This window comes from Peromyscus leucopus, chromosome 10 (assembly GCF_004664715.2).
Source record: "Peromyscus leucopus breed LL Stock chromosome 10, UCI_PerLeu_2.1, whole genome shotgun sequence".
NCBI lineage: Eukaryota > Metazoa > Chordata > Mammalia > Rodentia > Cricetidae > Peromyscus > Peromyscus leucopus.
The window spans coordinates 6,554,274-6,581,735 of NC_051071.1; the positions used below are offsets into that span (position 1 = coordinate 6,554,274).

The 27,462-nt window shown below is 36.3% G+C and overlaps 1 protein-coding gene across 5 annotated transcripts in view; it reads left to right on the forward strand.

The window, feature by feature from the left end:
- Positions 1 to 10,216, forward strand: part of Ccdc85a (coiled-coil domain containing 85A) — a 198,997-nt gene extending 188,781 nt beyond the window's left edge. For 2 of the 5 annotated variants that reach the window (XM_028861545.2, XM_028861547.2), the window contains 3 exons: positions 1,064 to 1,183; positions 4,479 to 4,577; positions 8,430 to 10,216. In XM_028861545.2, the coding sequence (XP_028717378.1) occupies positions 1,064 to 1,183; positions 4,479 to 4,577; positions 8,430 to 8,519 (309 nt within the window). In that variant the 3' untranslated portion in view covers positions 8,520 to 10,216. The remainder of the gene's footprint in view (positions 1 to 1,063; positions 1,184 to 4,478; positions 4,578 to 8,429) is intronic. The other 3 variants (XM_028861546.2, XM_028861548.2, XM_028861550.2) reach the window with 2 other exon arrangements.
- Positions 10,217 to 27,462: the final 17,246 nt, after the last annotated feature.

A 27,462-nucleotide genomic window follows, 5' to 3' on the forward strand; every position in this document is an offset into this window, starting at 1 on the left:
CCCTTCGCTCCCTAAAAATGTCCCCCATGGACATTCTCCTGCAGCTGTTATACCTGAATGTCCCCAAACACTGTTGTCTCTCTCTCTCTTTATGAATTTACAGCACACCCTCAGTGGTTCCTGCTTCTTAGGAATATTATTTTAACAGGACCAACTAAGTGGATTACTGATTAATCTATTAGTTGTGGCTGAATCTGTAGTTTTTTGGTGGACAGAAATTAAAATCCTCAGGTCCCTTAAGAATGAAGGGCACACTCCACAAAAAACAGGTTTGGAAATTTCTCCCTGCTACTTTTCTAAGAGAAGCTAATTGCTGTTGTCTTTTTCCTTGTTGATCCATTAGTCTTTTCTCAATCAATATTCAGAAAAGCTGCAGACCCCTGAGAGGAGTTCCCAGGTGACCATGGCTCACACAGGTTTAATTAATCATTTCTCACTCACTGAGTTGAAGAATCATTAATTAACAAATATGTAACTTGTATCTATTTTGGTTTTCATTTTAACAGAGGCTAGGAAATGAATACTTGTTCAAAGAAACGTTGAACTAAGCTAAGCCTCTTTTAAAATGTTCTGTTATTATAGTTATTATAGACCTTTCCCAAAACAAGGGTTTTATAAAAGACAATTTCTCCAGTGCAACAGTGTTATGTGTTAATGTTTTCCTGAGACATATGGAATATGACATTTGACCTGCTGAATAAATGTTTCACTCGGCTGAGGAGTACCTCATGAATCCCTTGTTCTCTGGGTCTTTGGATTTCAAAAATCAGTCTTGATATGCTCTTAATGGCTATTCCTTGGGAGTATTGCACTCTTTGGTAAATTGCAGATGACATCCAGATGCTATTGGGGATGGTTCTTGTTTTTGCATCACTCAAGTAGCAAGAGTATTCCAGTGAATAGATTGAGTGTGTCTTAAGGTAGACTAAGAAAATGTGGGGGGGTGATAGAAAAAAATAAGACTGATATTGCTCATTTGATGGTTAGACTGCATATTTAATGGCATCTGTATGGTTATAAACGACTTTTGTTTTAATAACAAAGTTGTTGGTTTTCTACTAAGGGTTCTTTTAGGTTGTCATCAGGGGCTGATGGGAGTAACAGTTCCCCCAACTCTCCAGCTAGCTTCAGTGGACATACCACACCTTCTCAGCAGCCTGAACCTGTGGTACATTCTCTTAAGGTAACCAGCTGTGTGCAACCATTTTCCAGAACCTCAGTTGTGTCGTGGCTTGTTTGCTGTAGTCTGGCAGTCCTCAGTCTTACTGTAACCATAGACACTTTATTTTTAATCCCTTTGTTGGTGTAACGTTTTAGTCTCTGTGATTTTAATTTGTGAACTGACAGTGGGCTTGAGTTTTTAAGGTTAAGTATCTACTTTTGTTATTCTGCCTGAGTAATGTGATTCATTCCTATCTGCATTAAAGTTGAAGTCTGTTGTGCATGCATATCCATGTGAAAAGTATTGTTACAGGTTGTATATATTCAATGCCTATTGCACCACATGTATAGCATTAGAAAGATTGTCAAAGTGTGGAAGGCAATTGACAATATTATATAATTATTATTCAGTGACTATTCAAATAAACTTCAACCTACTTTTTCTTCTATTAAGTCAAAATTAAGTCTTCAAATTCCAGTTACTATTTCTTTATAGGCACATTAGGAAAAAATAGATGGTCTCCAGTTTTGGCTATTACTGCAGATTCGATGGTGACTTAATGAAAATTTGGGCAAAATTAATCATTTATTTCATTAACTAGTGATGTGTTCTAGTAAATAAAGTTAATAAGTATTATAATTAAATAAGTATTAAATAATTCAAATGTTTACCTAAGATTATAAACTGATTATGTAGGCAATAAAAATAACATTAAGAACTAAGATAATTTCTAAGTATGAAATGCTGTCCTTTAGACAGGTTTATGATTTTGAACAGTTTTTATCAACCCTATGTGAGCCATAATGCAGGTAGATGGCTTAAGGTCAAGTTTTGGCATATAAGTTTTCTAACTTATCTTAAAATTATTTCACTTTCTGACTTACCATCAGATAGAAGTCGCCCTTTTTTAGAGTGTGCCATATCTTCTGTAGTAAGCCTAGTATGCAAATAAGTTGATGATGAACAGGAGATCTAGCTCTCAGGATATTTTGCTTTGGCTAACAGAAAATGAGTTCACGTTCCTCAAACGTGTACTGATTGCAGATTAGAGCAAGTAAGAGAGCCACGCTAGTGGCCACTGGCAATGCACTGGACTCTTTCTGTCTCAGGAGACTACTCACCCAGCAATTGAGTGGAATAGGTGTAAAGTTACAATAAGCATTTAGGATCCTGCTCTGCCTCTGGCAGGTGCTGGCTTACTGACTGATGAGCACTTTTCTCTCCAGTTGAGCTTTAGTGTGAATCAGGCACTAACTGAAAGCATTTTAGAATTGGAAAAGACCAACAGATCAACTTCAATTTTGCAGCAGTTTAGTTTTTGATCAAAATCCAAAAGCAATACCTTGCCCTGCTACTCAAACTGTTTGAAAGTCATTTCAGCCTGCTACCTTGTTGAATGTCAAATGTGACATTTGAATCCAGTGCACATAATGAGCCACACTGAAATCTTCTAATTTCTCAGTGCAACTCTGAGTGTGGCCTCAAAGGACTGAAGGGCAAGGGAAAGACCCTTAATTTCCTATGAAATGATTCTCTAATTTCCATGTAAAATGTTGTCTCAAGAGAGGGAAGGGTTATCGGGAGACACATTATTTCCTTGGTGGGTGGGTAATGAGACTAAATAGGCAGAGATCTTTAGAAAATATGAAATATCCAACGTGCTCACTGCTGGGACTTCCCATGTCAGGAGGAGTGCATGCAGACATATACCTTGGGAAATGCCTCATAGGATCAGTATGCAAAAATAATGTAGCCGTAGAATAATGGTTCAGATTTTCCCTGTTGATACATTTGAAAGAAAACACCAGGTTTTAATGAACAGTGGGCTATGGAGGGTTCTACTTAGCCTACTTCTTTCCTAGCCCATCCTGACCAGTTTTGCTTTGTTGGGAAAAATGCAAATCAGTGAGAGAAGCTGGTCTATTTTAGTAAAAGTTTACTTCTGGCCTCCAAAGTATATGATTGTTATTAATTGGAGCTTAATTTAATAGAAATTAACTGATTTGAAGTACACACTATTTTGAGGTGTATTACAAATCAAATTTGTAGGCTGATGTTTAAGGGTATCTTTACATTTTTTATTACTGAAGTGAAGAGTCAGTGATTTCATCTCAGTATGTAAAGAATGATTATGAGGCTAGTATCAAGACTTTTAAAGAAAATGTTGGTATCTGGATGGTGATGAGTTTTTGAATAAGACTATTATAAAATTAAACTTAGTCTGTGTTTATGAACTTGACATGGAGTCCCTAATTATTTCTTGTTGTTAATTATTGGTACACACCTTTAGGTGTGGCCTTCCTGACCATGATGACAATAGGAACAAGCTACTGGATGGTGATAATGAGGAGTTTTTGAATAAGACTATTACAAAATTAAACTTAGTCTCAGTGTTTATGAAATTGACATGGAGACCCTATTATCCCTTGTTGTTAATTATTGAGACAGACCCTTAGATGTAACCTTCCTGACCATGATGACAATAGGAACAAGATATTTAGTAAGTCACAGTTCTGTGTGGATGCTCTAGGATGACGGTTAGTTTTTATTCTCTATCAGTGCTTTGGCTTGCAAACCACCACAATAGTGACAAACAGCATCCTCTGTACCACGGACTGTTACTCGCTGAGAGTATTGACATTTTAAAAGTAGTATATTTAGCCTATTAGGGGCAGTTTAGAGAAGCAGAAACATAGGCCAATAAACTTGTTTAAAAGACAGTTAAAGCACAATTTGCTCAAATGAAAAAAATATTTATGCTTGAATATTTTCACTGTAAGGAGCCATGAGATATTTCTCTTCAAGATCCATCCCCACATTCCTTTCTCAGACACTAGTCCAGGCAAGAACTCTAAATTCAGAGTCCTCATCTGCATACCTCCTATGCATATTCTTTTGTAACCATCTTTTCTATAGGCCTTGTCTACATATCACTCGGACAATTTGGTATATAATTAATTGTTTTCAATGCTGAATTGGACTAAGTTATTGACTATCCCCCAAATGATTCACACTATTAGATATCTTAATGACTAAATTAACTGCACCTAATTACTTTAAACATTAATGAATTCAATTGACTATTAGTGATATAATAGATTGCTTTTAACAGGCACTTGAAAAAATTAATGAAATTCATTCCAGGTTTCAGAACAACTAAGTATTTAAAAAAGATTTTGCCATATATGAATCCATTCTGATATGCAGACATGGAAAAAAACTTAAGATTTGACAAAGTGGAGGTCCTTGATGGTATTATAATAAACTAACAGATTTTTCCCATGTGAAATTTGCTTTTCTTTTTCAACAAATCCAGGTCTTGGATGTTCAGGAAGCTATAGATCGTCAACAGGGTAAAGATTATGACCATGACCTTAGTGAGACAGAAAAAGCTATAGTCAGAGAAATGTGCAATGTAAGTCTGATGTGCTTGATTGTGTATTCTGTGTTGACAGCCTCATCACAGCTTAGTTATTCGTTTAAAATATCTACTTTGAAAATTGCTGACCAAATGTCTTTACATTTTTACATGAAAATAAAACAATTGCCCTTGTTTTTATTTTCAGTTTGTTTTACAAGGATATTCATATAGTCATGCTAAAAACCACCAAGATCAGTGGGTTTGGCAATATATTGCTTGCCCACTACATGCAAAGCCCTGGGTATGATCAAAAATGATCAGTCAGTTCTGTATTCCAGAATAACCTATGAACATTTTTAAGTATTGAATTTAAGACATTTTAAAAAGAATGAAGACTTACAATGAACAATCCCACAAAATCAATTACTTTGCTGGCTAATGTTTACTTGGTTCACAGATGAGATATGGACCCTTCATATTAAACCTACACATTATCTTCACCTTTTATAGCCAACTCAAGCTTAGACACTGATAAGGCAAGATAGGTGCACCAGGAGGACAGATGAGTAGAAATCTATCCATGAAGTCAGGGAACTCAGCTAAAACTTGACAATGTAATAGTTAATTGATATATTGTTTAATCATGAATACAGGCATGCAGCTTTGAAGAGCTAAATGGATTATTGTAGAACAATACATTTGTTAAATTTAAAAAGTCATGGTTCATGGTTCAGCTCTAATTTTAATTGTTTTTGTATTTTTGTATTGTGTTTTTATCCTCATATTTTATGCTTATATCGTAGAATAGCAAACTTCTTTAGAAATACCCTTTAGCTTTACATATATCCTCAGATCTGGTTTACCACCTCAAGATATTTCTGGAATCCAGTAAATGATCGTTAAGTCCCATGGGCATTTTATATGTGCTGGGGTGAGAATTTCCAAACCTTGCTTGCCTGTGTTGTGGCTGCTTTTATTTTGCAATCCTTTCCAAGCACCTTTCTTTGCTATATATCTGTTGTTTGGTTTTAATGATCATGGTTCTATGCATCATTTCCAGAATGCACTACTGTTTACCCCCTGTAGCTTTTCAACTCGTGCTTAAGGTCTTTCCATTTGAATATTTACCTTGTAAATTTATAGCTTTGATTCATAATTCTAGGGAATCTGTTGCTTCTCATTTATTGACTGTCAAAACAGAAATAAACTTGAGTTGATGGGCCCTTTAATACTGGGAGAGAAGCACAGAAAGCATCTTCTGGTGGCCTCCTAGGAGTGTGTGGAGCTCCCTAATTGGATTTCTCTATTTAACATCAGTTACAGGTTATTTAGATGTGACACTTTGGCCAAGAGCCCCAACCCTCACATTGTATGCTTGAAAGGACTAAGACCCAGAAACGAAGTTACTTGCTCAAACTGACTGGTGAAGTCCATGTTTTAGCCAGGTCTCCTTTGAGGGCCAACTATTTTTAACTCTCAGCATAAAGAACGAAAACACTGTATATTTACATGCTTATACTAGATTGGCTTTGGCCCTCGGTCCCTTTCCTTCCCTTCCTTCCTTCCTTCCTTGTGAAAACTTCCTGAACACATCTTGGGATCATGATTAGTTTTTGTTGATCTTTTGTTTGCTTTAAAAGGACACTATGTTCTTGTGATCTTTTAACTATACACATTTTTAGCCCCAGCTCACCCCTCTATTTATTTATTTTTAAAAGTCCCTCTAGGGTATCTTTTTCTAACTGTCCATGTTTCTCTTTGATCTCTATTCCAAAGGGAAAATGCAAACCACACCTTAGCTCTGATTCTTAAATTCTCACTTGGAAACAATTTAAAATAGTACCTGTGACACCATTATAAATTGCATAGCCATCAGCAGAGAAACCCTGTCTCAAAACAACAACAACAACAACAACAACAACAACAACAACAACAAAATTACATGTCCATCAAAAGTGCACAATAAATATTGGGGAATAAACACAAGAGGACAATTGAAAGGTGGGTAATAAAGAAAGGAGATTACAAGGCAGTTTCATAAATAATTGTCTTAAAAGGTAGGTAACAAAGATTACAAAGCCTTCCTATTTGAGGATCTATAAACTTTTATAATGTCACAGAATTATGTGTGACATTATAAATTTAGTAAGTCTCTGGAAGAACTCAGGGCAATGGGAAGCTTGTCAATTTCTGATATTCCTCCTGGATGGAAGTGGGTGACTTCCATCAAATTACCAAAAGACTATTATGTGCAGATCATCACACTGTTTAATGAACAGTTAGTTGGTTCTCTTCTAAGGATAAACATACTGCTCCCTGAGAACCATAACATCGTCTTTAGTAAGCTTGTCATTTTAGGTTTGTCTGCAGTCTCCCAGTGACAATTGAGATACTTGGCCATCTCAGTCATACTTGTGTGTACAGCCCTGCTTTGCTTTTTGTCCATACAGTACCCCCTTAGTGTCATTGCTCTATTCCAGAGTTCTGCCTTATGTGGCAGTTTCCTTTCACCTCATTGTAATACCTGGGTGTGGATCATTGTGTTTTACAATTTAGTAACTAAAGAAGAGTTGCACTTTTTAGTTGCAGCAGCCAGTGTTTTTACATCTGTAGTTATTCTGTGGTTTGCAAATATATCCCTTGCTTCCAAACCAGACCTTCAAAACATTCTTGGTAGAACTGATTATATCGATGGGCTAGAAAGGGGGAATACAAGATATCTTTTGAGATATTCTTGACTTCCTGTGTATAGTTGAAGCTGTCCATTGCTATAAAATTCTATTCCTCATATTTAAAGGCTGTAACTAAAATTTCCCTTGAGTGCAATAGGCTGTTTTTCCATGCAGTGGTAACTGTCTTAGTTCTGCTATCTTGGAAATACAGAAAAGCAGAACTCTCTGTGTATCACTGTAAATGGCAGTGGATGACCCTGATGAATCTACTTCTAATTAAAAGCAAAATAAAAAGAAATAGTCTTTCAATTCCTAATAAATAAACTGGTTTTGTGTTCATGAGAGCACTATAAATTTGTGTGAGATTTATCGGTCTAACAGTCCTCATAGTGAGCACTCTAGGGTCGTTGTGGTTGTTTTACTGCGTGTGGACATGCATGTGCTTGTTCCAGTTAATGCTTGTATATTGGAATTTCAGGTGACCTCAATAATTTTATACTCATGTTATTCTTAATTTTACCTGTTGTCTAATATTGATCCAAAATGGCCCACTATTTATTAGGGTGAATTGTATTTCTTCCAATAATTTCTGAATTCCCTTAACCCTATGTTTGGTTGTTTTCTGTTCAGGAAATATGAGAGAATTCTCCAGTAGCACATTAGCTGAGATTCATGACAGGTGCATACCCTACTTTGCAAAGATCAGGAAACTAAGAATAGAAGATTAGAACTTGTGGCTCAAGAATGTAAATTCACTTTTCTAGATGAATTAGACATTTTGTATATTTTGTTATAGATGTATGTTATAGGAGCCAGTATGCTCTCTTAACCAAGGGCTCTTTATTCTAAATGTACATTAAAATCATTTTGAGAGCTTCAAATAAAAATACAGATATCAGTGCTTCTCTCTGCCAGCATCCTGAAAATTTCTGCAGGTGGGAATTATTAAGTCAGAGTTGAGTTCCACTTAGATAGCTAGGGGGAGATGTCAAGTCCTTCTATAATATCAGCTCTGGTTGCTGGAGTGTGAGGTGTAGCAAGCATCCTAGCTCCAAAGAAATTCTTGTGTTTAGAAACTGTCATTATCATGCTTTACTTTATGTTTGAACCCATCCGTGTGGAGTTTGTCTTGTCTTTGCACCTACCTTTGGCCCTCTCATAATTCCCCTGAAACTCACACATCTGTTTCTGCAAGACAGCACATAAGATGCTTACTTCTTCTTTTTCTTTTAAGGTTGTGTGGAGGAAACTTGGAGATGCTGCAGGCTCGTGTCCTGGAATTAGGCAACATTTGTCAGGAAACCAGTACAAAGGGCCCATGTAAGAAGAACTCCCTTCAAACATGAAATCACCACTACCAGAAAACAAAGAAAAGAAGAAAAAGAAAAAAGTTGATTCCTACAAAATGGGACTCATGGCATCACACAGAGTGATTGTACATTGCACATATCTCCCCTCTAATCCCTTCAGTACAACTTCCCCATAAAGCTAAGATGCGCTATACTTCTCACTTTAGTGTTCACAGCAATCTCAAGATAGCTTTGGAAAATCATCATTTCATTAGTATTTTCATGACAGCTGAAATGTTTTCAACTCTCTACACCTATGATTGACACATTGAGTAATCTGCATGGTTGGATGAGTGCAGTAAAGCCTCCATGGCTTTGACAGAGGTGGTCCATTGTAACTAATGGTGGGGACTTTCTACTATGTGGAATATATGAAGAGGTATTTTCCAGCATACAAGACTGGGAAGATCCCTCCTATATTTCAGTTGTGGAAAGGTTGCTTCCTAACACATAATTAGTTGGATGCAAGATAATATTTGATTTCTGTTTTGAACTCCGAGGTGCTAAAAATATCACAAATTCTTTTACAAGCTAGAAAGGTAGCAGGAATTTTTAAAGTGCTTATCAGAGAGTATAATTTATTTCAGTTGGTCAAACTAAATATTTTAATTTTCATGAGTTGTTTATAAAGGCATGTCTTTGGATCACACAAACCTTCATATATATTCAGCACACCAATGTCAACTAACAAGGAAACAAACGTAATTTTTCTAAGTGTTTTGAGCTGTGAGATTGTCTTTCTACAATTTAGTTTCTAGACATGCTGTATATTTAATAAACTTTATGTAAAATTTAAAATATTGCACTGCACTTATGAAACAAAAGCTTTCTTTGCCTATTTACTGCAGCTATCTAATGTTTTATGAAATTAACGCATGTCCATAATTGAGGCTAAAAGCTCCTGTTCAGATCGCTTGAGGTGTGCTAGCTTTGCTTAGTTTTCTTATTTTTGGTATAGATATATAACATTAGAATGTGTGTACTGGAAATGCTGTGATAGATATTTTGTGTTTATCTAAAGGCAATGATAGTTTCTTGTATGAATGTGCAAGAGGCCTGTGATAGAATGCTGTTTTTACTGTAGTTTAAGATTATAAAAGTAGGGATGCAACAATTCCTGGGTATCTTCTAAACTTATGATTTGATTTACAGTCAATATTCTTTGTTGTTTTTAAATGGTCTTATTGTATAGCATATTAATGGTTATTGGCAGGGGGATGAGAAGGAATTTTGTTATAGTAAACAGTGTAATTATGATTTTTAAAAGCTGCCCTCTGATATTATTTTCTAAGATATTTTTCTGAAAATACTTACAAATTCATTTAATATAGAAGGATATTTCCAATTACCATAACTGGGTTATAATTTAAGACTCTTCCTTTAAATGTTATATTTTAGTGTCCAAGAGAAAAGTGTTTGCTATGTGTACACCTTTCCTCATAGAAGCGTCCCTCAATTGTTGTATTCCTGTCATCTGGAGACATTTAAACAAGTTTCGTGCCTGCAGCAGAGCCTGCAGCAGCAGATACAAAGGACATTGGTCTTTTGACAAGATACTTGTGTAAATTTTGATACAGTATTAAAACTATTTTTTTAAAGTTCCGCATAAAATTGAGTAATAAGTAGATGTGTTCATCTTAGCAACAGTAATAAATTATTTAATCTCACAGTATTTTTGTCTGTTTTGAAATGTTTTTCTTTAATGGAATAGATTTCTAATAGTCACTGAATATCATTCTACTTTGTGTGATTATGATGATAATAGTGTAGAGAATTAAGTATAGAAAAAAGCATATTTAAAATATGCCTACAAAGGACTTAATAGTCAGAGACATCATCTTAATTCACACCATTTTCTATTATTGTGTCTAAGAGGATTATTTAGTCACAGTAGAATTTTGTAGTAAAATTCTCACTCTTTAAATTTATACTTGAAGGGAAATACTAAAATAGTTTTTTAAATAATAAAAGTTATTTTACATGTTTGGGGAAAATATAAAATAGTATACAAGACTTCTCAGAATTTGTAAATAAGATGGCAAAATAAGGCTTCCTAAATTGAGCATTAGCCCAGTTTTAAAAGCAGAGTACATTGATCACATGAGTAACATTTATAGGATTGTTTTTATAAATTTGCTATCTAATCATTCCTGCAACAAAGGCAATTTCTATATCTTGACAGTACTTTTAGTTTCAGTGAGGCTGATAGACTAACAGTCACAATCTAACTTTTAATAAATTCCTTTCTCATTTTCAGCACATGCTTAAAGTTCTATAGAAAATCAGACCGTCTCATATGACAGTCCAATTATTTAATTGGTAGACTTTATTTAACCTTAGTTTTTATTGCCCCTTAGTTCAATGAACACTTAGTGAATACGTTGGTGCATACAGTTTTGGTTCTCAGACAATGGTTCTTAGGATTTTTCAAAACATACAGGGATAAATATATCTCAGGTGTCAGCAGGAGATCCCTTTATCCTGGATACCTAAAATAGGATTGTTTTAAATATATATCCATTTCACTTGATTTGAAGGAAGAATCCCCGAGTGCCTTCCATTAATTCTCAGACTCTACATGCTGTAATAAACTTCTTGCAGCTGCATTCTCCCTGAACCTAATGAAGAAATTTTGGCATTTATTCCTACAAGCTATCCTATACTAGTAGATCACTAACAAGATCAAGACAACTGTGACGAAATCACATATTGACTTCTAAAGAATAAAAACTTCTCCACCATTTTTAAGATAGCACATTTGGCTGAACAACATGAGATTATTACACATGATCTTTGTCTATGAAGACAGCAATTTCTTATGGTTCATCCTCAGAGGATGGAGAAATAAAGATAATATCTGTTAGAGAAGAGACAATCACCACATTGGCCATGACTGTGTTAAAATATACTGATTTACAAAGATTAGAATAAACAGTGTTTGACTTTAGATGGACCGACCTTGAGCATGCAAGTTCAGAATTTGATTATCATTAAGTTTATGAGTTTAAACAACTTCACTGAGCCTCAGTGCCCCCACGTACTGAAGAGAAATGACACCTGTATTGCTGAGTCATTCTAAGGTTCTTACTGTGTCTGTTGAGTCTAAGATTCTATAGTATATGAAGTACATGAAGAATAATAGCAAGTCCACTGTGACACAGAAACCTAGACATATAGGCTGTGGTAGCAGCATTAGGCAGGGGAAGAAAAACATCAGTGCTGAAGGATTTGTTTACCCACTATCACATAATGGCATTCTTAATGAGGACTTTTTAGCTGCACAATTATATGCTATCACATTCTATTTTTTATATATTATCCAACCTACAAACCTTATACAGTAACTGTATTATAGTGACAAGTGACAAAAGGGCAAGAGATTCCTATTATTCCTGTTATTTTAAGATGAGATCTACTACTATGTAATTCTACATTCACGTCCCTGGAAAGAAAAAAAAAATTGGAATAAATATTTCTAATTCATGATGGCAGAACCTGCTATTGCTTTCTCTTTGGCTAACATCTTAAAATGATTTAAAAGCCATTTTTAATAAATTCATGATCCCACTACAGCAGATGAAACAATGTGCTCCATGGCCCAGAGACTAGTATTGAGTCTTACAAGAGAGACAACTAGATTTGAATGAGGAATGACTCTACAACCAGCACCCATGATGGAGGCATTGACAAAGAACGATGTTCTAAAGAAAGCAAGAGTTTGGTGTGGGTTTTGTGGGTCCCTAGGGTAAAGGACAATAGCTAGCCACTTTAATTTCTGTGTATAACCATGCCTTCACTGGGTCAGACAAAGAAAAACAGAGATGGTTTCTCCCAGTCCAGAGTAAAGAAAAAGAGGACACAGATCTCAGATTGTAACAACTAGGGTGGGAATGGACCTTTGAGACTCAGATCAGAAGCCCTCGTATAAGCTACCCAGAAGTTTTTTCCACTGTTTCCTTCATATTAAAGAGGCTTCTATGTCTTCTAAAGCCCTGAAGACAACATGCAAGTTGTAGAATAAATATCATAGGCTAACACAGGGATTTACTCCTAAACTTAATATATGTCATCCACTGCAAATTGGAGGGAAGACTCAACTATGCAGAAACATAACCACATGAAGAATATCCACCATGTAAAATAGTTTGGGAATTTCATTTAGAAGAGATAATATGATGCCCTGTGTGGTGGCACATGCATTTAATCCTAGTACTTGTGAGGCAGAGGCAGCCAATCTTTATGAGTTAGAGGTCAGCCTGGTCTACATAGTGAGTTCCAGGGTAGCATAGTAGGACTTTCTCAAAAAGGTAATTCAACAAAATGATTAATATTTGATGGCTGAATAGAAATGCCCAACCTCCACTTCCTCTTTTCCAAGGAAGAATAGACTGAAACTTGGTCAAATCAGAAGTCTGAGACAACAGCATAGTAATAAAAATAAGCAATCTGCAAGCCTAGAGCCACAGCTAGGCAGAAGGACTTTCCCCTTCACAGGGGTAAGGGTAAACACGGAACCAAGCCAACCATATAGATGCTGTCTGTCCTTGTTACTGGAAAAACTAATAATTCCAACAGGTTTACAGCCACTTACATTGGAATCTGAAAAGTGTATTGATATCCTTGCTTTGGAAAGGATTTCACATTCTGACAAAAGATCTAGCCTCTAAACTTAGATTCTTTTAGGGATTCAAAGTCCATTCATATTACTGTCGCTGGTGCTCTGTTGACGATCTAGTATGCTGGCATCAAGGTATAGCTGCCACACTACAACTTGACACAGTGTAAAGAATGACCTAAGCTTGCTGGGTTTACTGCACTGCATGGAACTGCTGTTGTCACCAGGAAGGAGATGTTGTAAACTGCTCCCAAGAGTCAGGGAGTTGGAACATTTACCCTCAGAGAAAGAGTGACCTGCTGCATGTGGACTCACACCAGTAACAAGACTGAAGGCAGCCACCCATGTGGTTTCTGCTACCTTTCTCAGGTATGATTCTTGGGTGGTTGTTGCTGACAAGCCAGAGAGGGGATACTGACATTCTTGCCATTCTACCCACAGCAGGTTGCTGAATTGGCCGTATAAAACTCCTTGTTTCATTTCCTGAATAGAGCACTAGTAGTACAGACACTAAGATAATAATTAATAAATGGGACCTCATAAAACTGAAAAGCTTCTGTAAGGCAAAGGATACCATCAATAGGACAAAATGACAGCATTCAGAATGGGAAAAAAGTCTTTACTAACCTGATACCTGACACACTGAATATAAAATATAAAGTGTGGTAGACCAGCCACCACTTTTACAACCCAGAGTACTCTTGAGTAGGGAGAAGTGAGAAATATTAGACAGAAAGAGATATAGCCGGAGTTTTTCTGGTCCTGCCTGGCTCACGGTCAGGACAAATCTCTCTTACCCGACAGTCCCACAGCTGCTCAGACCTAACCACATAAACACACAGAGACTTACATTGCTTACAATCTATATGGCCGTGGCAGGCTTTTTGCTATCTAGTTCTTCTATCTTAAATTAACCCATTTCTATTAATCTATAAGTTGCCTCATGGCTTGTGGCTTACCGGTATCTTTACATGTTGCTTGTTATGGTGGTGGCTGACAGCATCTCCCTGACTCAGCCTTCCACTTCCCAGAATTCTCTTCTCTGCTTGTCCCACCTATACTTCCTGCCTGGCTACTGGCCAATCAGCATTTTATTTATACAGAATGATATCCACAGCAAAGAGATACTTAGACAATGAGAGGAAAGACAGAAACACAGAATAGCCTCAGGAGGACCTGGATCATAGTCCACCAACCCCAAACTTTATACCAAAGGGCTTTTTATCACAATGCCCAAGGGAGGGGCAAAGACCTCCCCCTTGCTAGATACAGCCAAGTGTAGACCCTTCCAAGCACCTGGTACTCAGGCCCATGATCCAATCACCCTCTTTATGCAGACCTACTGGATAAAGCCACTAGGAAAACTAAATGGGCTCCAACAGATAACCCCCTTCTTAATATTAAAAAAAACCCCAACTCTCCATTAAGAGCTCACAGCAATCCCCATAGCTGTCACACCTCCCAGTGAAGGAAAAGAGGATGATACAGTTGGAATGTCCTTTTTGGAATTTGTCTAAGATGGTGACAGCAGTCTTAACTGCTTCAAGCCCTTTCTAAATAAAAAAAAACTTTTGGTGCAACTACATCAAACAAATCAATAAACTCCTGATGCAATTGCATCAAACTTAAAGACTCCCTTAGCTTCATCATTAACATTAATAGGTTAACATAATTCTAACATAAATATTGCTATACATAATTAAAATTCTCTCAAACTTACACCCAAAAGCAAACTCTTAATAGACATTAACACTTTAAAAACTTTAGCAAAAATCTAAAAGCAATTTCTTAATAAAACTCTTTATACTCTAAAGCAATCTCTTAATATAATCATTTGCATTTCTTACTAACACAAAATAGGATAAATTTCTGATGCATCTACATCAAACTTAAATACTCCCTTAACTTCACCAAACCATGGTGTATCAATACTAATAGGTTAGCATAATAACTATCATAAATATTACCATGCACAATTACAATTCCTACAAATTTATATTAAAAAGTAATTTCTTAATAGACTATACTATTCTAACTATACAAACATAACATTAATCCACTCAAGTAACAAGAAAATATTTTTTAAATTAAATACACTAAGGAATATTAACTCTCCCTTTTCTGTATAATTTTTTAAGCTAAATTTCAAGACTAGTTGGAAAAAAATTCCAAACTTCTCCATTTAGGATAACATAATAACTAACATAAATATTATACAGCATTATAATTCCTACAAACCTACATTCAAAAGCAATATTCTCAATATACCATTAACAGTTTATAAACGTTTGCAAAACCTCCAAAAGCAATTTCTTAATAGAAGTATACAAGATATAACATTAATCCACTCAAATAACAAAAAAAAATGTTTTTTAATTAAATAGACTGAGGAATATTAACTCTCCCTTTTCTTTATAATTTTTAAACTAAATCTCGAGCCTATTTAGAACAGTTCAATTTTTAACACAAAACCAATTTCATAAGCAGTTTCATAAACAGTTCCATAAAACAGTTCTAGTTTTAACACAAAACAATTCATGAATCACCACAGTTAGTAGAGCATATATGCATACACAAAACTACATTTTGAGCCTAGATAGAAAAAATTAATTTCTCCATTTAAACAGTTCCATTTTAACACAATAATTCCATAAAATATTTCCTAAGTTATCACCATTGATAGAGTCTATATGCGTAAGTAAATTCAAAATTCTTCCATTGCAATGAAATCACTCCTGTCCAACTCATTGCTTAAGCCCCCAAATTCAAATAATAAATTCTGATACCAGCCTTCCAAATATGAAGAAGCCCATAACCAAAACCTTTCTATTGTTTTATTTCATTTTTTTTAAAGTTCAAAAAGTTAAAAAAATAAATTTAATTACCCTATTCCATTTCCAAACATGAAAAAGTGTTTCCCACAGACAAAAACTTTTTGCACTTAACAATTTTAGTTCAAACAAGCATCTCTGCCACTTTCATATTCAGGGATAGAGGCACTTTCAACTACAACAGCATTTTATAGCAGTTTTTTCCCTCAGGGGGAAAACTATTAGCTCCACAAGAGCTGGCTGGTGTAAAATCCTCTCAAAAGAGACTTTCTTACAGTCAGCAAACAGAAACTGCAAAGCTTTTTGCTGCTAACTCAGTTCAGGTTTTTACAGCTTTTACAGTCCCAGTCTGCCTTGCCTCCTATAATCTGGGCTGTTCCCAGGACTTCTGTGTACTCTGGCTAGAAAGCTCTCAATCACCTCATGCCACATGGGTTCACGACTTCTCTAGCTGCTATGAGCTGAGCTGTGGCTTTCCCAAGACAAGCCTGGCTCCAGGAGGAAATCCAGCCACTACAAACTGCAGTTTTCTTGGGTCCCATTTAACTGCTTCAACTGGCTGTCCCATGCTCAGCACCCTGGGGCCTGAAAACCTCTGTATACTATCCTGCTTACATGGCTGTAGCCCCAAGGCAACTCCATAGTTCCAGCCATACCTGGCTGCTGGGAGTTTAGATTGCTTCAGTCTCAGCAGTCCCCACAGAGCCCCAGTCTGGCTGTTCATCTTGAAACATTCAGCAATTCCCTGGGCTACAGCTCTCTAGCTGCCCACTCTGCTCTCAGCGTTTCCCATGGAGCCTCTGCTGAGCCACCTGCTTGGCTCTCCACCTCTTCCATCATGTCATAGGCTCTGGCCACCAGGGACTGCAGTTCTGAGACAGACCTGCGCCAACACCTGGGTTCTGAAGTCTTTGCTGCACTGCAAGCCACTGCCTGCCATAGAATCTCCACTGTGCTCCTCACCATGGCTTCCTTTCAGAGGAAAGCTTGTAGGCCCTTGGGCATCTACCACCTGCACTGTGGGGATGTTCCTTGGGTCTCAGCTGCAGATGCCTGGCTATGGCTGTTGTGCTGGCTCTGCCATCCACCATTCTTAGCAGCTTCTGGAGCTTCTGAAGTCTCTCAGACTGACAAATTCACAGTCTGCTAGGGATGCTACCATCTGTGTCCCAGGTCGGGAAAACCGACTCTACTCCTAAATTCACCTAAGCCTTCACAATTTCTACATATCTAAAGCTTATTCTACCTTAATATCTCAAACTAAACTTATGACTTATTTTACTAGAAAGAGAGAGAAACATAGACAGAGACAAGCACTTGCTGCAGCACTTGGGCATCCTTTTAGCCCCTCTCACTCTCGAGATAGAATAGTTTATCCCTACCTACACAACATAGTTGGACATGCCCTAACTTCCCATGGGGCCCTCTACACTACTGATTCCCTGGCATCCCTATTCTGTGGCTCCAATAAAGAACCTAAGAAACTAGATATCAACAAACCAAATAATCCACTTAAAACTTGGAATGCAGATCTAAACAGAAAATTCTCAACGGAAGAATCTCAAATGGCCTAGAAACAGTTAAAAAAAAAAAAAAAAAGGTTCAACATCCTTAGCCATCAGGGGAATGCAAATCAAAATGACTCTGAGATTCCATCTTACACCTGTCAGAATGGCTAGTATCAATGACACAAGTGACAGCTCATACTGGAGAGGAAGTGGAATAAGAGGAACAATCTTATTGCTAGTGGGAACACAAACCTGTATAGTCATTTTGGAGAACAATATTTGGAGAAAATTGGGAATCCATCTACTATAAGTCACAGCTATACCATTCTTGGTTGCTCAATCATACCAAAAGGATACTTGCTCAACTATGTTTACAGCAGCTTTATTCATAATAATCAGAACCTAGAAACAACCTAAATGCCACTCAAGCAAGGAATGGGTAAAAAAATGTGGTACATTTGCACAATGGAGTGTTACTCAACTTTTAAAAGCAATAACATCACGAAATCTGTAGGCAAATGGATGGAACTAGAAAAAAAATCATCCTGAGTAAGGCAACCCAGGCTCAGAATGAAAAACATGGAATGTATGCACTTATAAGTGGATATTGTAAAATAAAGGATAACCATGCTACAATCCACAGACCCAGAGACACTAGGTAACAAGGAGGGCCCAAGGGGAGATGCATGGATCTCCTTGAGAAGGGGAAATCAAGATCTTGTGAGTAGACTGTAGGCAGGTAGGGATGTGACATGAGGGATTGGGTTGGGGTATAGATGGAGGGGGAGAGTACTGAAAAAAATGACTGGAAAGGGGAGCATTTTGGAGTCAGTAGAAACCTGGTGCAAGGGGAACTCCCAGAAATCTACAAGGATGATTCCAGCTAAGACTCCTAGCAATAAGAGATCAGTACTCTGAACTGGCCATCTCTTGTGACCAGGCAAGACTTCCAGTAGAGGGATGGGGATACAAACCCAGCCACATAACATTCAACTTACAGTATGTCCTGCCTATGGGATGTCTTTGTGGGAGGGTGGTAAGGATATTATAGGAGTGGCCAACCAATGACTGGTCCAGCCATGAGAGTGAGCCCACCTCTGACACTGCCTAGAGTACCAGGACCCAGAAGCTGAATGTCCCAGAGATCTAGGATAGAACCAAACAAGATTGGAGAAAAATGTCAACATAATGATGATTACTAATATTCTGCTATACTCATAGCTTGGTGCCTAGCCCAAGTGTCATCAGAGAGCCTTCATCCAGTAATAATGGAAGCAGATTCAGAAACTCATAGCCAAATAGTAGGCCAAGTTTGGGAAAACCTGCTGAAGAGAGGGAGGAAGGATTATTTGAGCCAGAGCCAGAGGAATAAAGAACATCACAAGTAAACCCACATAAATAACCAACCTGGGCTCATAAGGAGCTTACCAAGTCTGAAACAACAACCAGGGAGCCTACATGGGACTTACCTAAGCCATCTACATATATTTGACAGTTGTATAGCTTGTTCTACGTGTGGGACTCTCAGTGGTGGAAGCAGGTGCTGTCTCTAATTCTTGGGCTGGTTTTCAAGAACCTATTCCTCATTCTTGATTGCCTTGCCCAGCCTTAATAGAAGGGGAGGTGCTAGTCCTACTTCAACTTGATATGTCATGCTTTGTTGAAGTGCATGGGAGGCCTGCCACTTTCTGAACAGAAACAGAGGAGGACTGGGGAGGATGGAATGAGAGGAGGGAGAGAAAATTTCGTTCAGAATGTAAAATAAACAAATAAATTTAATAAATCAAAAACAAAATAGACAAAACAAACAAACAAGCAAACATCTCTTTGTCTCTCTACTTACCATTTTGTAGCATGATTATGAAGACACAGCATGGTCTTGGTCCTGGCAGATATTGTCACCAAAGCCACAGAAAGGAATACCAGTTTTCACCGTCACCCTATCTACAGTTTTTCCCACTTTCCTTCTCCACACCCGGTCTTATCACGAACAGAATTGGTGTGAATGACAGACTACTGTGAAGGTTGCCCGAGGAATCTCCCACTGCTTAACAGGTGCCATGACACCCCTTTTTGGAGTAGGACATCATGATCTGTCACATACTAAACCTGCTGGACTACTAAAGTATACTCATTGTTTGACTGTCTATCTCCAGCTCTGCCCCCGAATACACTGGGCCCAGGTTTATTAGCATGAGAGAAGCTACTGGCTGAGCTAGAGTGTCCAGCTAGCATCAAAGCCAATATTAAATACAAAACGGACACCTTAAAATAAAATTTCAGGAGAAAATTGTTTACCATAAGGTCACTTAATAAATATGGCAACAGAGATCTGATGTGATATGCAAATCTCAGCATATCCCTACTCAACATAAATGTGAAAAATGCAAGATAGTGTGATACCCAAAGACTAAGATAAGAGCTCTTTTCTCAGTATATTCTGAAGCTATCAAAATGAATAAGATACCTAAAAATTGATTTAAGAGATCACTATTTTAAAAGGTCAATGAGAATCAAAATAATAAAAACAGTTAAAAGGAATTAAGAAGACATTGCAGAGTATGAATAAGAAATTCAGCTCTTGAAGTGCTTAATAAATCAAACGATGGATGAGATCAAGTTGAAAGAAGACTCTCTGAGAACACAGACCATTTGAAAGATCTCTGATTTTTTTTAAAAAAATAAGCATACAGTATTGAATTCATGTGGAATTTCATATTAGTGGCAGTCTGTACTTTTGAAAAGTCTACAGTGAAAAGAGGTGGAGAGCAGAAAGCTATTCAGTAGACTATCATAAGACATGCATGTACAGAAATCCTTTAGGACAAATGTCATGATCTGGAAGGATCTTTATATGATGAGCTAGTTGAACCATAAAAAGTACAAGACACAGAATTTTAAAATCTAAAATAAAATGCCAAGTTAAATTTAAGAGTATTAATTAGAGTAAGAACAGTTTTGTTTGTTTGTTCATTTTTCCAACAAAACATTACGAGCCAGGAGTGAATGCAGTGACATACTCTAGGTCCTGAAAGAAAATAACTGCCTGCCAAGATTACTGTATCTAGCAAGGCTGGCCTTACCATATGAATGCAGAAACCTTCCAAAACTAGCAAAACCAGAAGAATTCATGAGCACAGAATTCTACCAGAAATATATTCAGAAATAAAGAAAGAAATCTGTTATCATGAAAGCATGAGGCATATAAATCCCACCTGGAAGAAAATAGATTCACAGAAGGCAACTAGAAAGAAACACTATTACTACAGAAAACCATAAAGATTAGAGAGGGGGAAAAAAAAAACAAAGTTTTTAAGTCAAGTAGAAGATTATCACTGACATGTTACTAGTAAATCCTTATCAACTACAATCTTGAATGTAAGTACACAAAATTCTCTGTTAAACGACATGAACTAGCTAAAAAGTTTTGAAAAATGTTAGGATACACACAGTTTAAGGTGAAAACATGGAATGTGATATTCCATAGAGGGAAAATGTAAAGCCCATAGAAATAACTAGACACACATTTGAAAAGTAAGAGTTCAAGACAAATGTAGGGAAAGCAAAAAACCTTACATAATGATTGAGTAATCAGAAAGAAGGTATAGTGCTTGTAAGTCTACATCACTGAATGTCAGGCCATTGGTTGTTATCAAATGGATTCTGCTAGGCCCTCACAGATGAATGAGCTACACTACAATAATCATGAGAGACTTAACAGCCACCTGGATAGCATTTAAAAAATACAGATAATAAAAACAAAACTTGGTAGACTGGATTATTTCAAATTAGGATGCTTCTTAAAAAGGCAATATTTAAGGAGTGAATATACAACCTACAGCATAGGAGAAAATATTCAAACAATTCAGGATTAACATCCAGAATATGTAAGGAACACAAAAATGTAATAAAAGTAGGAAGTGGGTCAAATACTTTAAAAATTGTGCAAATGACCTTAAGAGAAAATTATCCAGAAAAAAAATTTAAATATATCAAAAATTTACAATGTTTTTAACATGAGAAAAATGAATATCAGAACACAAGGAGATACCACATTACTGTAGAATGGCCATTGTAATGAAGATAAAACTTAAAAACTGCTAGCAATGGCCCATTGAGAAAGCAGCAACTCTTAAGTTGGTAGATACGTAAATTAGTATAGCTGTTGTAGCAAACACTAATAGAGGTACCTCAAAATTAAAATGTTTATCACATGATATAGACATTATGCATAGATATAAAAAAGTCCCTACAGGTTCATATGCTTGAATACTTTGGCCCCAGCTGGTTACAGTATTTTGGGGAGCTGTAAGACGTTTAAGATGTGGGCACCAATTAGATCAAGTGAGTGTTCTGGAGAGGCTAGAGCTTAGAGGTTTATAGCCTTGCCCCTCCCTGCTCTATCCTCATCTTTGGTTATGGAACAAGCTGGAAAATGCTGTGCAGAAAGCTCCTGCTATGGATGAAGCCTTACACCATACCACCGCAAAAGTGAGCCAAAATAAATCCCCCTTTCCCTGTATTGTTTCTTGTCAAGTATTCCATAATAACAATGCAAAAAGTTGCTAACACAGAAACCAGCAGCAATATTCTTATTACTACCTGTGATGAACCTGGCCACATGGTTCTCAAACCCTTGAAATTTCTTTACAAGGGCATATATGTTTAGAGTTGTGGACCAGGACCCTGGAATGCAGTAAGCAAAGCTAAACAGACCATTCTGATGGGAGTGTGGAGACCAGAATGTTAATAGAAACAGGGGCAGTGAAGTCCTATCTCCTGAAGTTTCAGATAATGAAGGACTTTCTTGTGATTGGTCTTGAGGTTTTCATGCTGCATTCTGTGAAGAATCTCAGTGCATTCTGGCTATACTGAAACTTGAGTGAGCCTAATCCAAAAGGAATAAAATAATTTTCTTGACAGAAGAAATTTTAATACACCATAATATTTAGGATGTTGTGTGGTTATAAATCATTGAGCTTACCAAAATTTAGAATGAGAGAGAAGAAAGTGGAGAATACATGAAAAATGTGCAGTGTGGCATTTAAGTTGAAGACAGGGTAGCATAGATAAAGCATCTATATGTATTAGAGATATTAATGCCATTAAGGAAAACCCCAGTGTAGCACAAATTTTAATTGGTATTAATAATAAAAACCTTGGTCAGATATTGGGGTAAATGCTGAAAGATCAGAGAAGTAAAGGAACTAGTCATCTAGTTACCTTTCCAACTCCTTAGTCTGAAAAAAAGCTGAGCTCCTGTCCCCTTCCACCCAGCCATATCACTTCCTGTCTCCACATCCCAAGTACAGGGATCAAAGACATAAGATCCCAAGTGCTGGGATCAAAGGTGTGTGCCACCACTTCCTGGTGTCTATGGTTAACTAGTGGCTAGCTCTGTTCTCTGATCTTCAGGCAAGCTTTATTTGTTAGAGCACAAAAAAAATCACATTTCCCCCTTCTGTCTAAAACAAAATAAAACACAAGATGGTTAACTAATATAAGAAAAACTATATTCAATAAGTACAACAACTATATATAATATATACAGGCAATAATTATATCAACAATGTTTTGTCAATAAACATTTGACAAATTCAGAGAAAATACTCCATTATCTATCCTGTTTTGGTGAGTCCAAAAGGTTGTACCTAATCACTTTCTATTCTAACTTGCATTATCAAAACTCTTTCAATGTTTCTCAACTCTATACACTTTATATGTCTTTAGTGAATTTCTTTTTCTGACTCTGGTAACAAGGAAAACTATAACTAACTATAAAGTTTTCAACTCCATGAGAGAACCACAAAGGAACTAATATTACCTGAGTAAGCAGCAAGTGCAAGCAAGCAAACTCCAAAAAAAGTAAGAAATGACAGAAACAACCAGCTGCCTGGACAGACACCCAAGGTTCGTCTGCAATATTGGGGCATCCATTTTCATCCCACAGGCCTAGAATATCTGAAAGACATTTCTGCAATATAGGATATTCTGACTTAAATTGTCCTGGCAAAGTTTAGCAGTCACTTTCTTTTGTGTCCTGCTTGTCCAATTTGTATAGCACACTGTCAGCAGTCAAGGCAAGGTCACTTTGTTGCCCAGTGGCTAATTTTTGTCACAAGGAAAGTAAACTCCATATGGAGTTTCTTCAATGTCCATCATCTTCTCCAAAATATATTGGTGCTGCCAGGAGCAGATATGTCTCATTGTCATAAAAAACAAAACTATGTTATTAAAACACCTTAAATGCCACATTCTGTAGATCTCTGAAGTGTTTGAAGATGACCCATCTATCAAAAATATATCTGTTTCACCTTGAAAACAAACCTAATATGACTACAAGTTCGATTGTAATAGGTGACTAAATACTAGCCTGCATTTCCTTATTATCCCTAATACTTGGTAATAATAACTTTCAAGGACTAGAAATTTGCATTACATTATTAAATGAGTTGTATAGGTATAGTACCTTGAACAAAAGTAAAAAATGTATGTGCAGTATGTTCTAACCAAAGTAATCTCAACTTTGTATCTTTATACAAAGATCCATATAAATGTAAAATATGTAAAGTTAATAGTTGCTTTTTAAAAGTAGACTTAATAATCTACCCTTTTATCTTATCATATCTACACCCCTTTTTTCCTTTCAGAGCACATTTAATAGTCTACCTTTTTATCCTGTCATTTCTATCTCTCTCTTTTTTCTTTTTCTCTCTTTTTTCAAAACAAGAACCCTGAATCTAATCCCTTTGTTCAGCTTTTTTTTTAACTATCACCAATATAACCACTGCAAAAAATGACAAATATCCATAACCAATTGAAAGACCAAAAACCACCTCTTAAGAATGTGGGTGTCTTGTTCTTAAAATTACTTATTGATGTCTGGGGGTGACAGTATCTTTAGGGGGACCCTGAAAAAAAATTGGAATAATTATCAAGTCCTGGGAGAGCTAGGTGTATCATTTAATGTCCAGTTTCTGTGTAATGGAAATATGCACATCTTTTTTCAAGTCCTGGATAGGGTAATCTGTGAGGATGGACCATCTCAGCTAGCCACCTTGAAATTGTCCTGAGAAGTTTATAGTCCAAAGCCAAAGTTTAGGTGGTGTTTGTCAGCTTAGTGGTGTTATCATAATCCTGATGAAATCATTGTTGTGGAGCCCCATCCTCCTTTTGGAGACTTCAAAGATGACTATTAGGCATGGCTATGGTTCATTGCAGAAAACTTAAACATTTAAAATGTCATATGTAGCAGATCGCAAAGAGATTAAAGGATCAGTATTTGTTATGTACATCCAGAGTACACAAACTTAATTCCTAGTTACGTGATAGAGACTCAAGCCTAAAATTGTATACAGGAAGCTAGATGAAGCTTTTTTCTAGAATTAATTAGTACTCTATATGACCATTCATATCATGACAAAAAATTTTAAAAGTATATATTGATCTTAAAAATTTTGAGATAATATTCATATTTTATGAAAAGTTTAAAGAGTCAAAATAAAACTAGAGGATTATGAAATTCCTGGCAATAAAATAGTCCCTAAATTTTGGTTTATCTTCTGTCCCATATCAGGTGGCTCCTCTGACAGGAGGCAGGGATTTTGAATTTTACTTTAACAAGCATATTTGGGTTTAGCGAAGAGGAGATCCACACTCCAACTCCAAAACCAGCTTTAATTTTTAACTAGACTGGGAATACAAGAAGACCATTTGCACGGTGTACAAAAATAAAACTGCCCCAAACCTAACTTTGGGGAGATTTCCCTTTTGGAACATTATATTATATCTGATCAAATGAAAAGCAATTGTTAGTCATATAAATTAGTTTAGGTCATGCTGTTTGATGAACTATCACCTCTTCTAATCAAGAGGTCTCTCTTGTTCAAATCTAATCTTTATCTATTTTGATGGTATCCTTAGCTTTTATTCTCTTGGGTAAATAAAGCAAAACCTCCTCCCTAATAAAACACATACCCTGGTTTCCATTATGAAGTCAGCACATCTTAAAGGATACAGGCTGATTTAATTCTGTATTTTTTTCTATTATCCAATATCTTTTCACAGCTGCTGTTCCTTTCTCAATAGCATTTAAAAAATTCATAGTTAATAAAATATTATTCAATCTACTTCTAAGGGTCTTTATTACCCCTTTCTGTTCATTTAGCATAACCTTTAGAGTTTGAGCTGATCTTCCTATAACTGCTTGCCCTGTAGGATTGTGTGATATACTGTAATATGCTTTATATTGTAATAAGCAAAAACTGTTTCATTTTAACAGAGACATATGCTGGAGTATTGTTAATCTTAATTTGTACAGGTATACCCATGATGGCCATAACTTCTAGCAAATGTGTGATTATAGAATCAGTTATTTCAGAGCTCAAAGCAGTTTCCCATTGAAATCCTGAATAGATATCAAAGGTATGGTGTACATATTTTAATTTTCCAAATTCTATAAAATGAAACACATCCATCTGCCAGATTTTACTTCCATGAGTGTCCTTTAGATTACTTCCTGCAGGCAGTAGAGTTTGGTTGTATAAATAAAAAGTAGGACATTTCCTTGACTTGTTGCCAAGTGATGGTAAAAATCTTTTTTCAAACCTTTACTATTGAAATTGTGTTCTTTGTGAAATTATGAGGCCTCGAGGACATTTCCTGTCAATAGCTGATCAATTTCACCATTACCTTATGCTAGAGAGCCTGGCAGGCCTATATGGGATCTGATGTGTGTTATATATAGGGGATGATTCCTATTCCTGATTATTTCTTATAACTGAATAAATAACAAAGTTAATTCTGACTCAGCAGGAATAAATTCAGCAGTTTCAATATATAAAACAACTCTTTCTGTATACTAAAAGTCAGTAACCATGTTAACAAGTTCTGTAAAATCCATTAATATAATCAGAATAGCATATAATTCTGATTTTGGACAGACACATAAAGGCTTTGAGCCACTTTACTTAAATTTCCCGACTTATAACCTGACTTTCCTGATTTATTTGTATCAGTACAAAATGTAGGGGCTCCAGAAATTTGTGTTCTCCATAAAATGGGAGTAGGATCTAGCTAGTTCTCTTTATAAATTAAATTTTTGGGGCATTTGTTGTTAATCTCTCCCAAACAAATTACTGGAAACTTTTTGCCAGTGTTCACTTTCTTCCCATAATTTGTCAATTTCATCATTATTAAAAGGCACTACAATTTCTGCTGAATCTATTCCTGCTAATTGATGAAGTCTCAATTTTCCAATTATAATCAACTCAGAAATCGTTTCCACATAAGTTTTTAATTGTTTTACTCTGTTTATGTAGTTAAAAGTTCAATTCTAAGGTAATATCTTCCCTCTGCAATAATATTCTTGTAGGAGAATGCATAGATGGTAAAATAACCAGAGCACAATCAAGCTATGGATCCATAGGATCCACATGTGTATCCTGTAATTTTTTTCCACCAAAGTCAGTTCTCTCTCAGTTTCAGCTGATAATTCTCTTGGACTATTTAAATCATTATCACCTTTTCAGGTTTGGAACAAAAGACTCAGTTCTTAATTCCCTGTTCGAATTGTGGACCAGAGATGGGCAATATTTCCCAGCAAACTTTGACAGTCATTAAGAATCCACAATTAATTTCTTCTGATTTAAACCTTTCGGGGTCTAAATTTTTGTTGACCTATTTTATATTCTAAATAATTACTGGAATCTCCTCTTTGTATAGTTTCAGGAGCAATTTGTAACCCCCAACAAGGCAAAATTTTCCTTACTTCTTCATTTTCTCTAAGGTATCTACATTTGAGTCAGCAAATGTGATATTGTATGTGGTGTACTCTATGCCAGACAGTTTCTCAGGTGGCTAAGAACATGAGACTAGATAGATCATGAACCTAGGGAAAACCAAATAGTACTGTGTTGATAAAGGAACAACAATAAAAATGACTCCTAACAGCATCTGTGGCAGC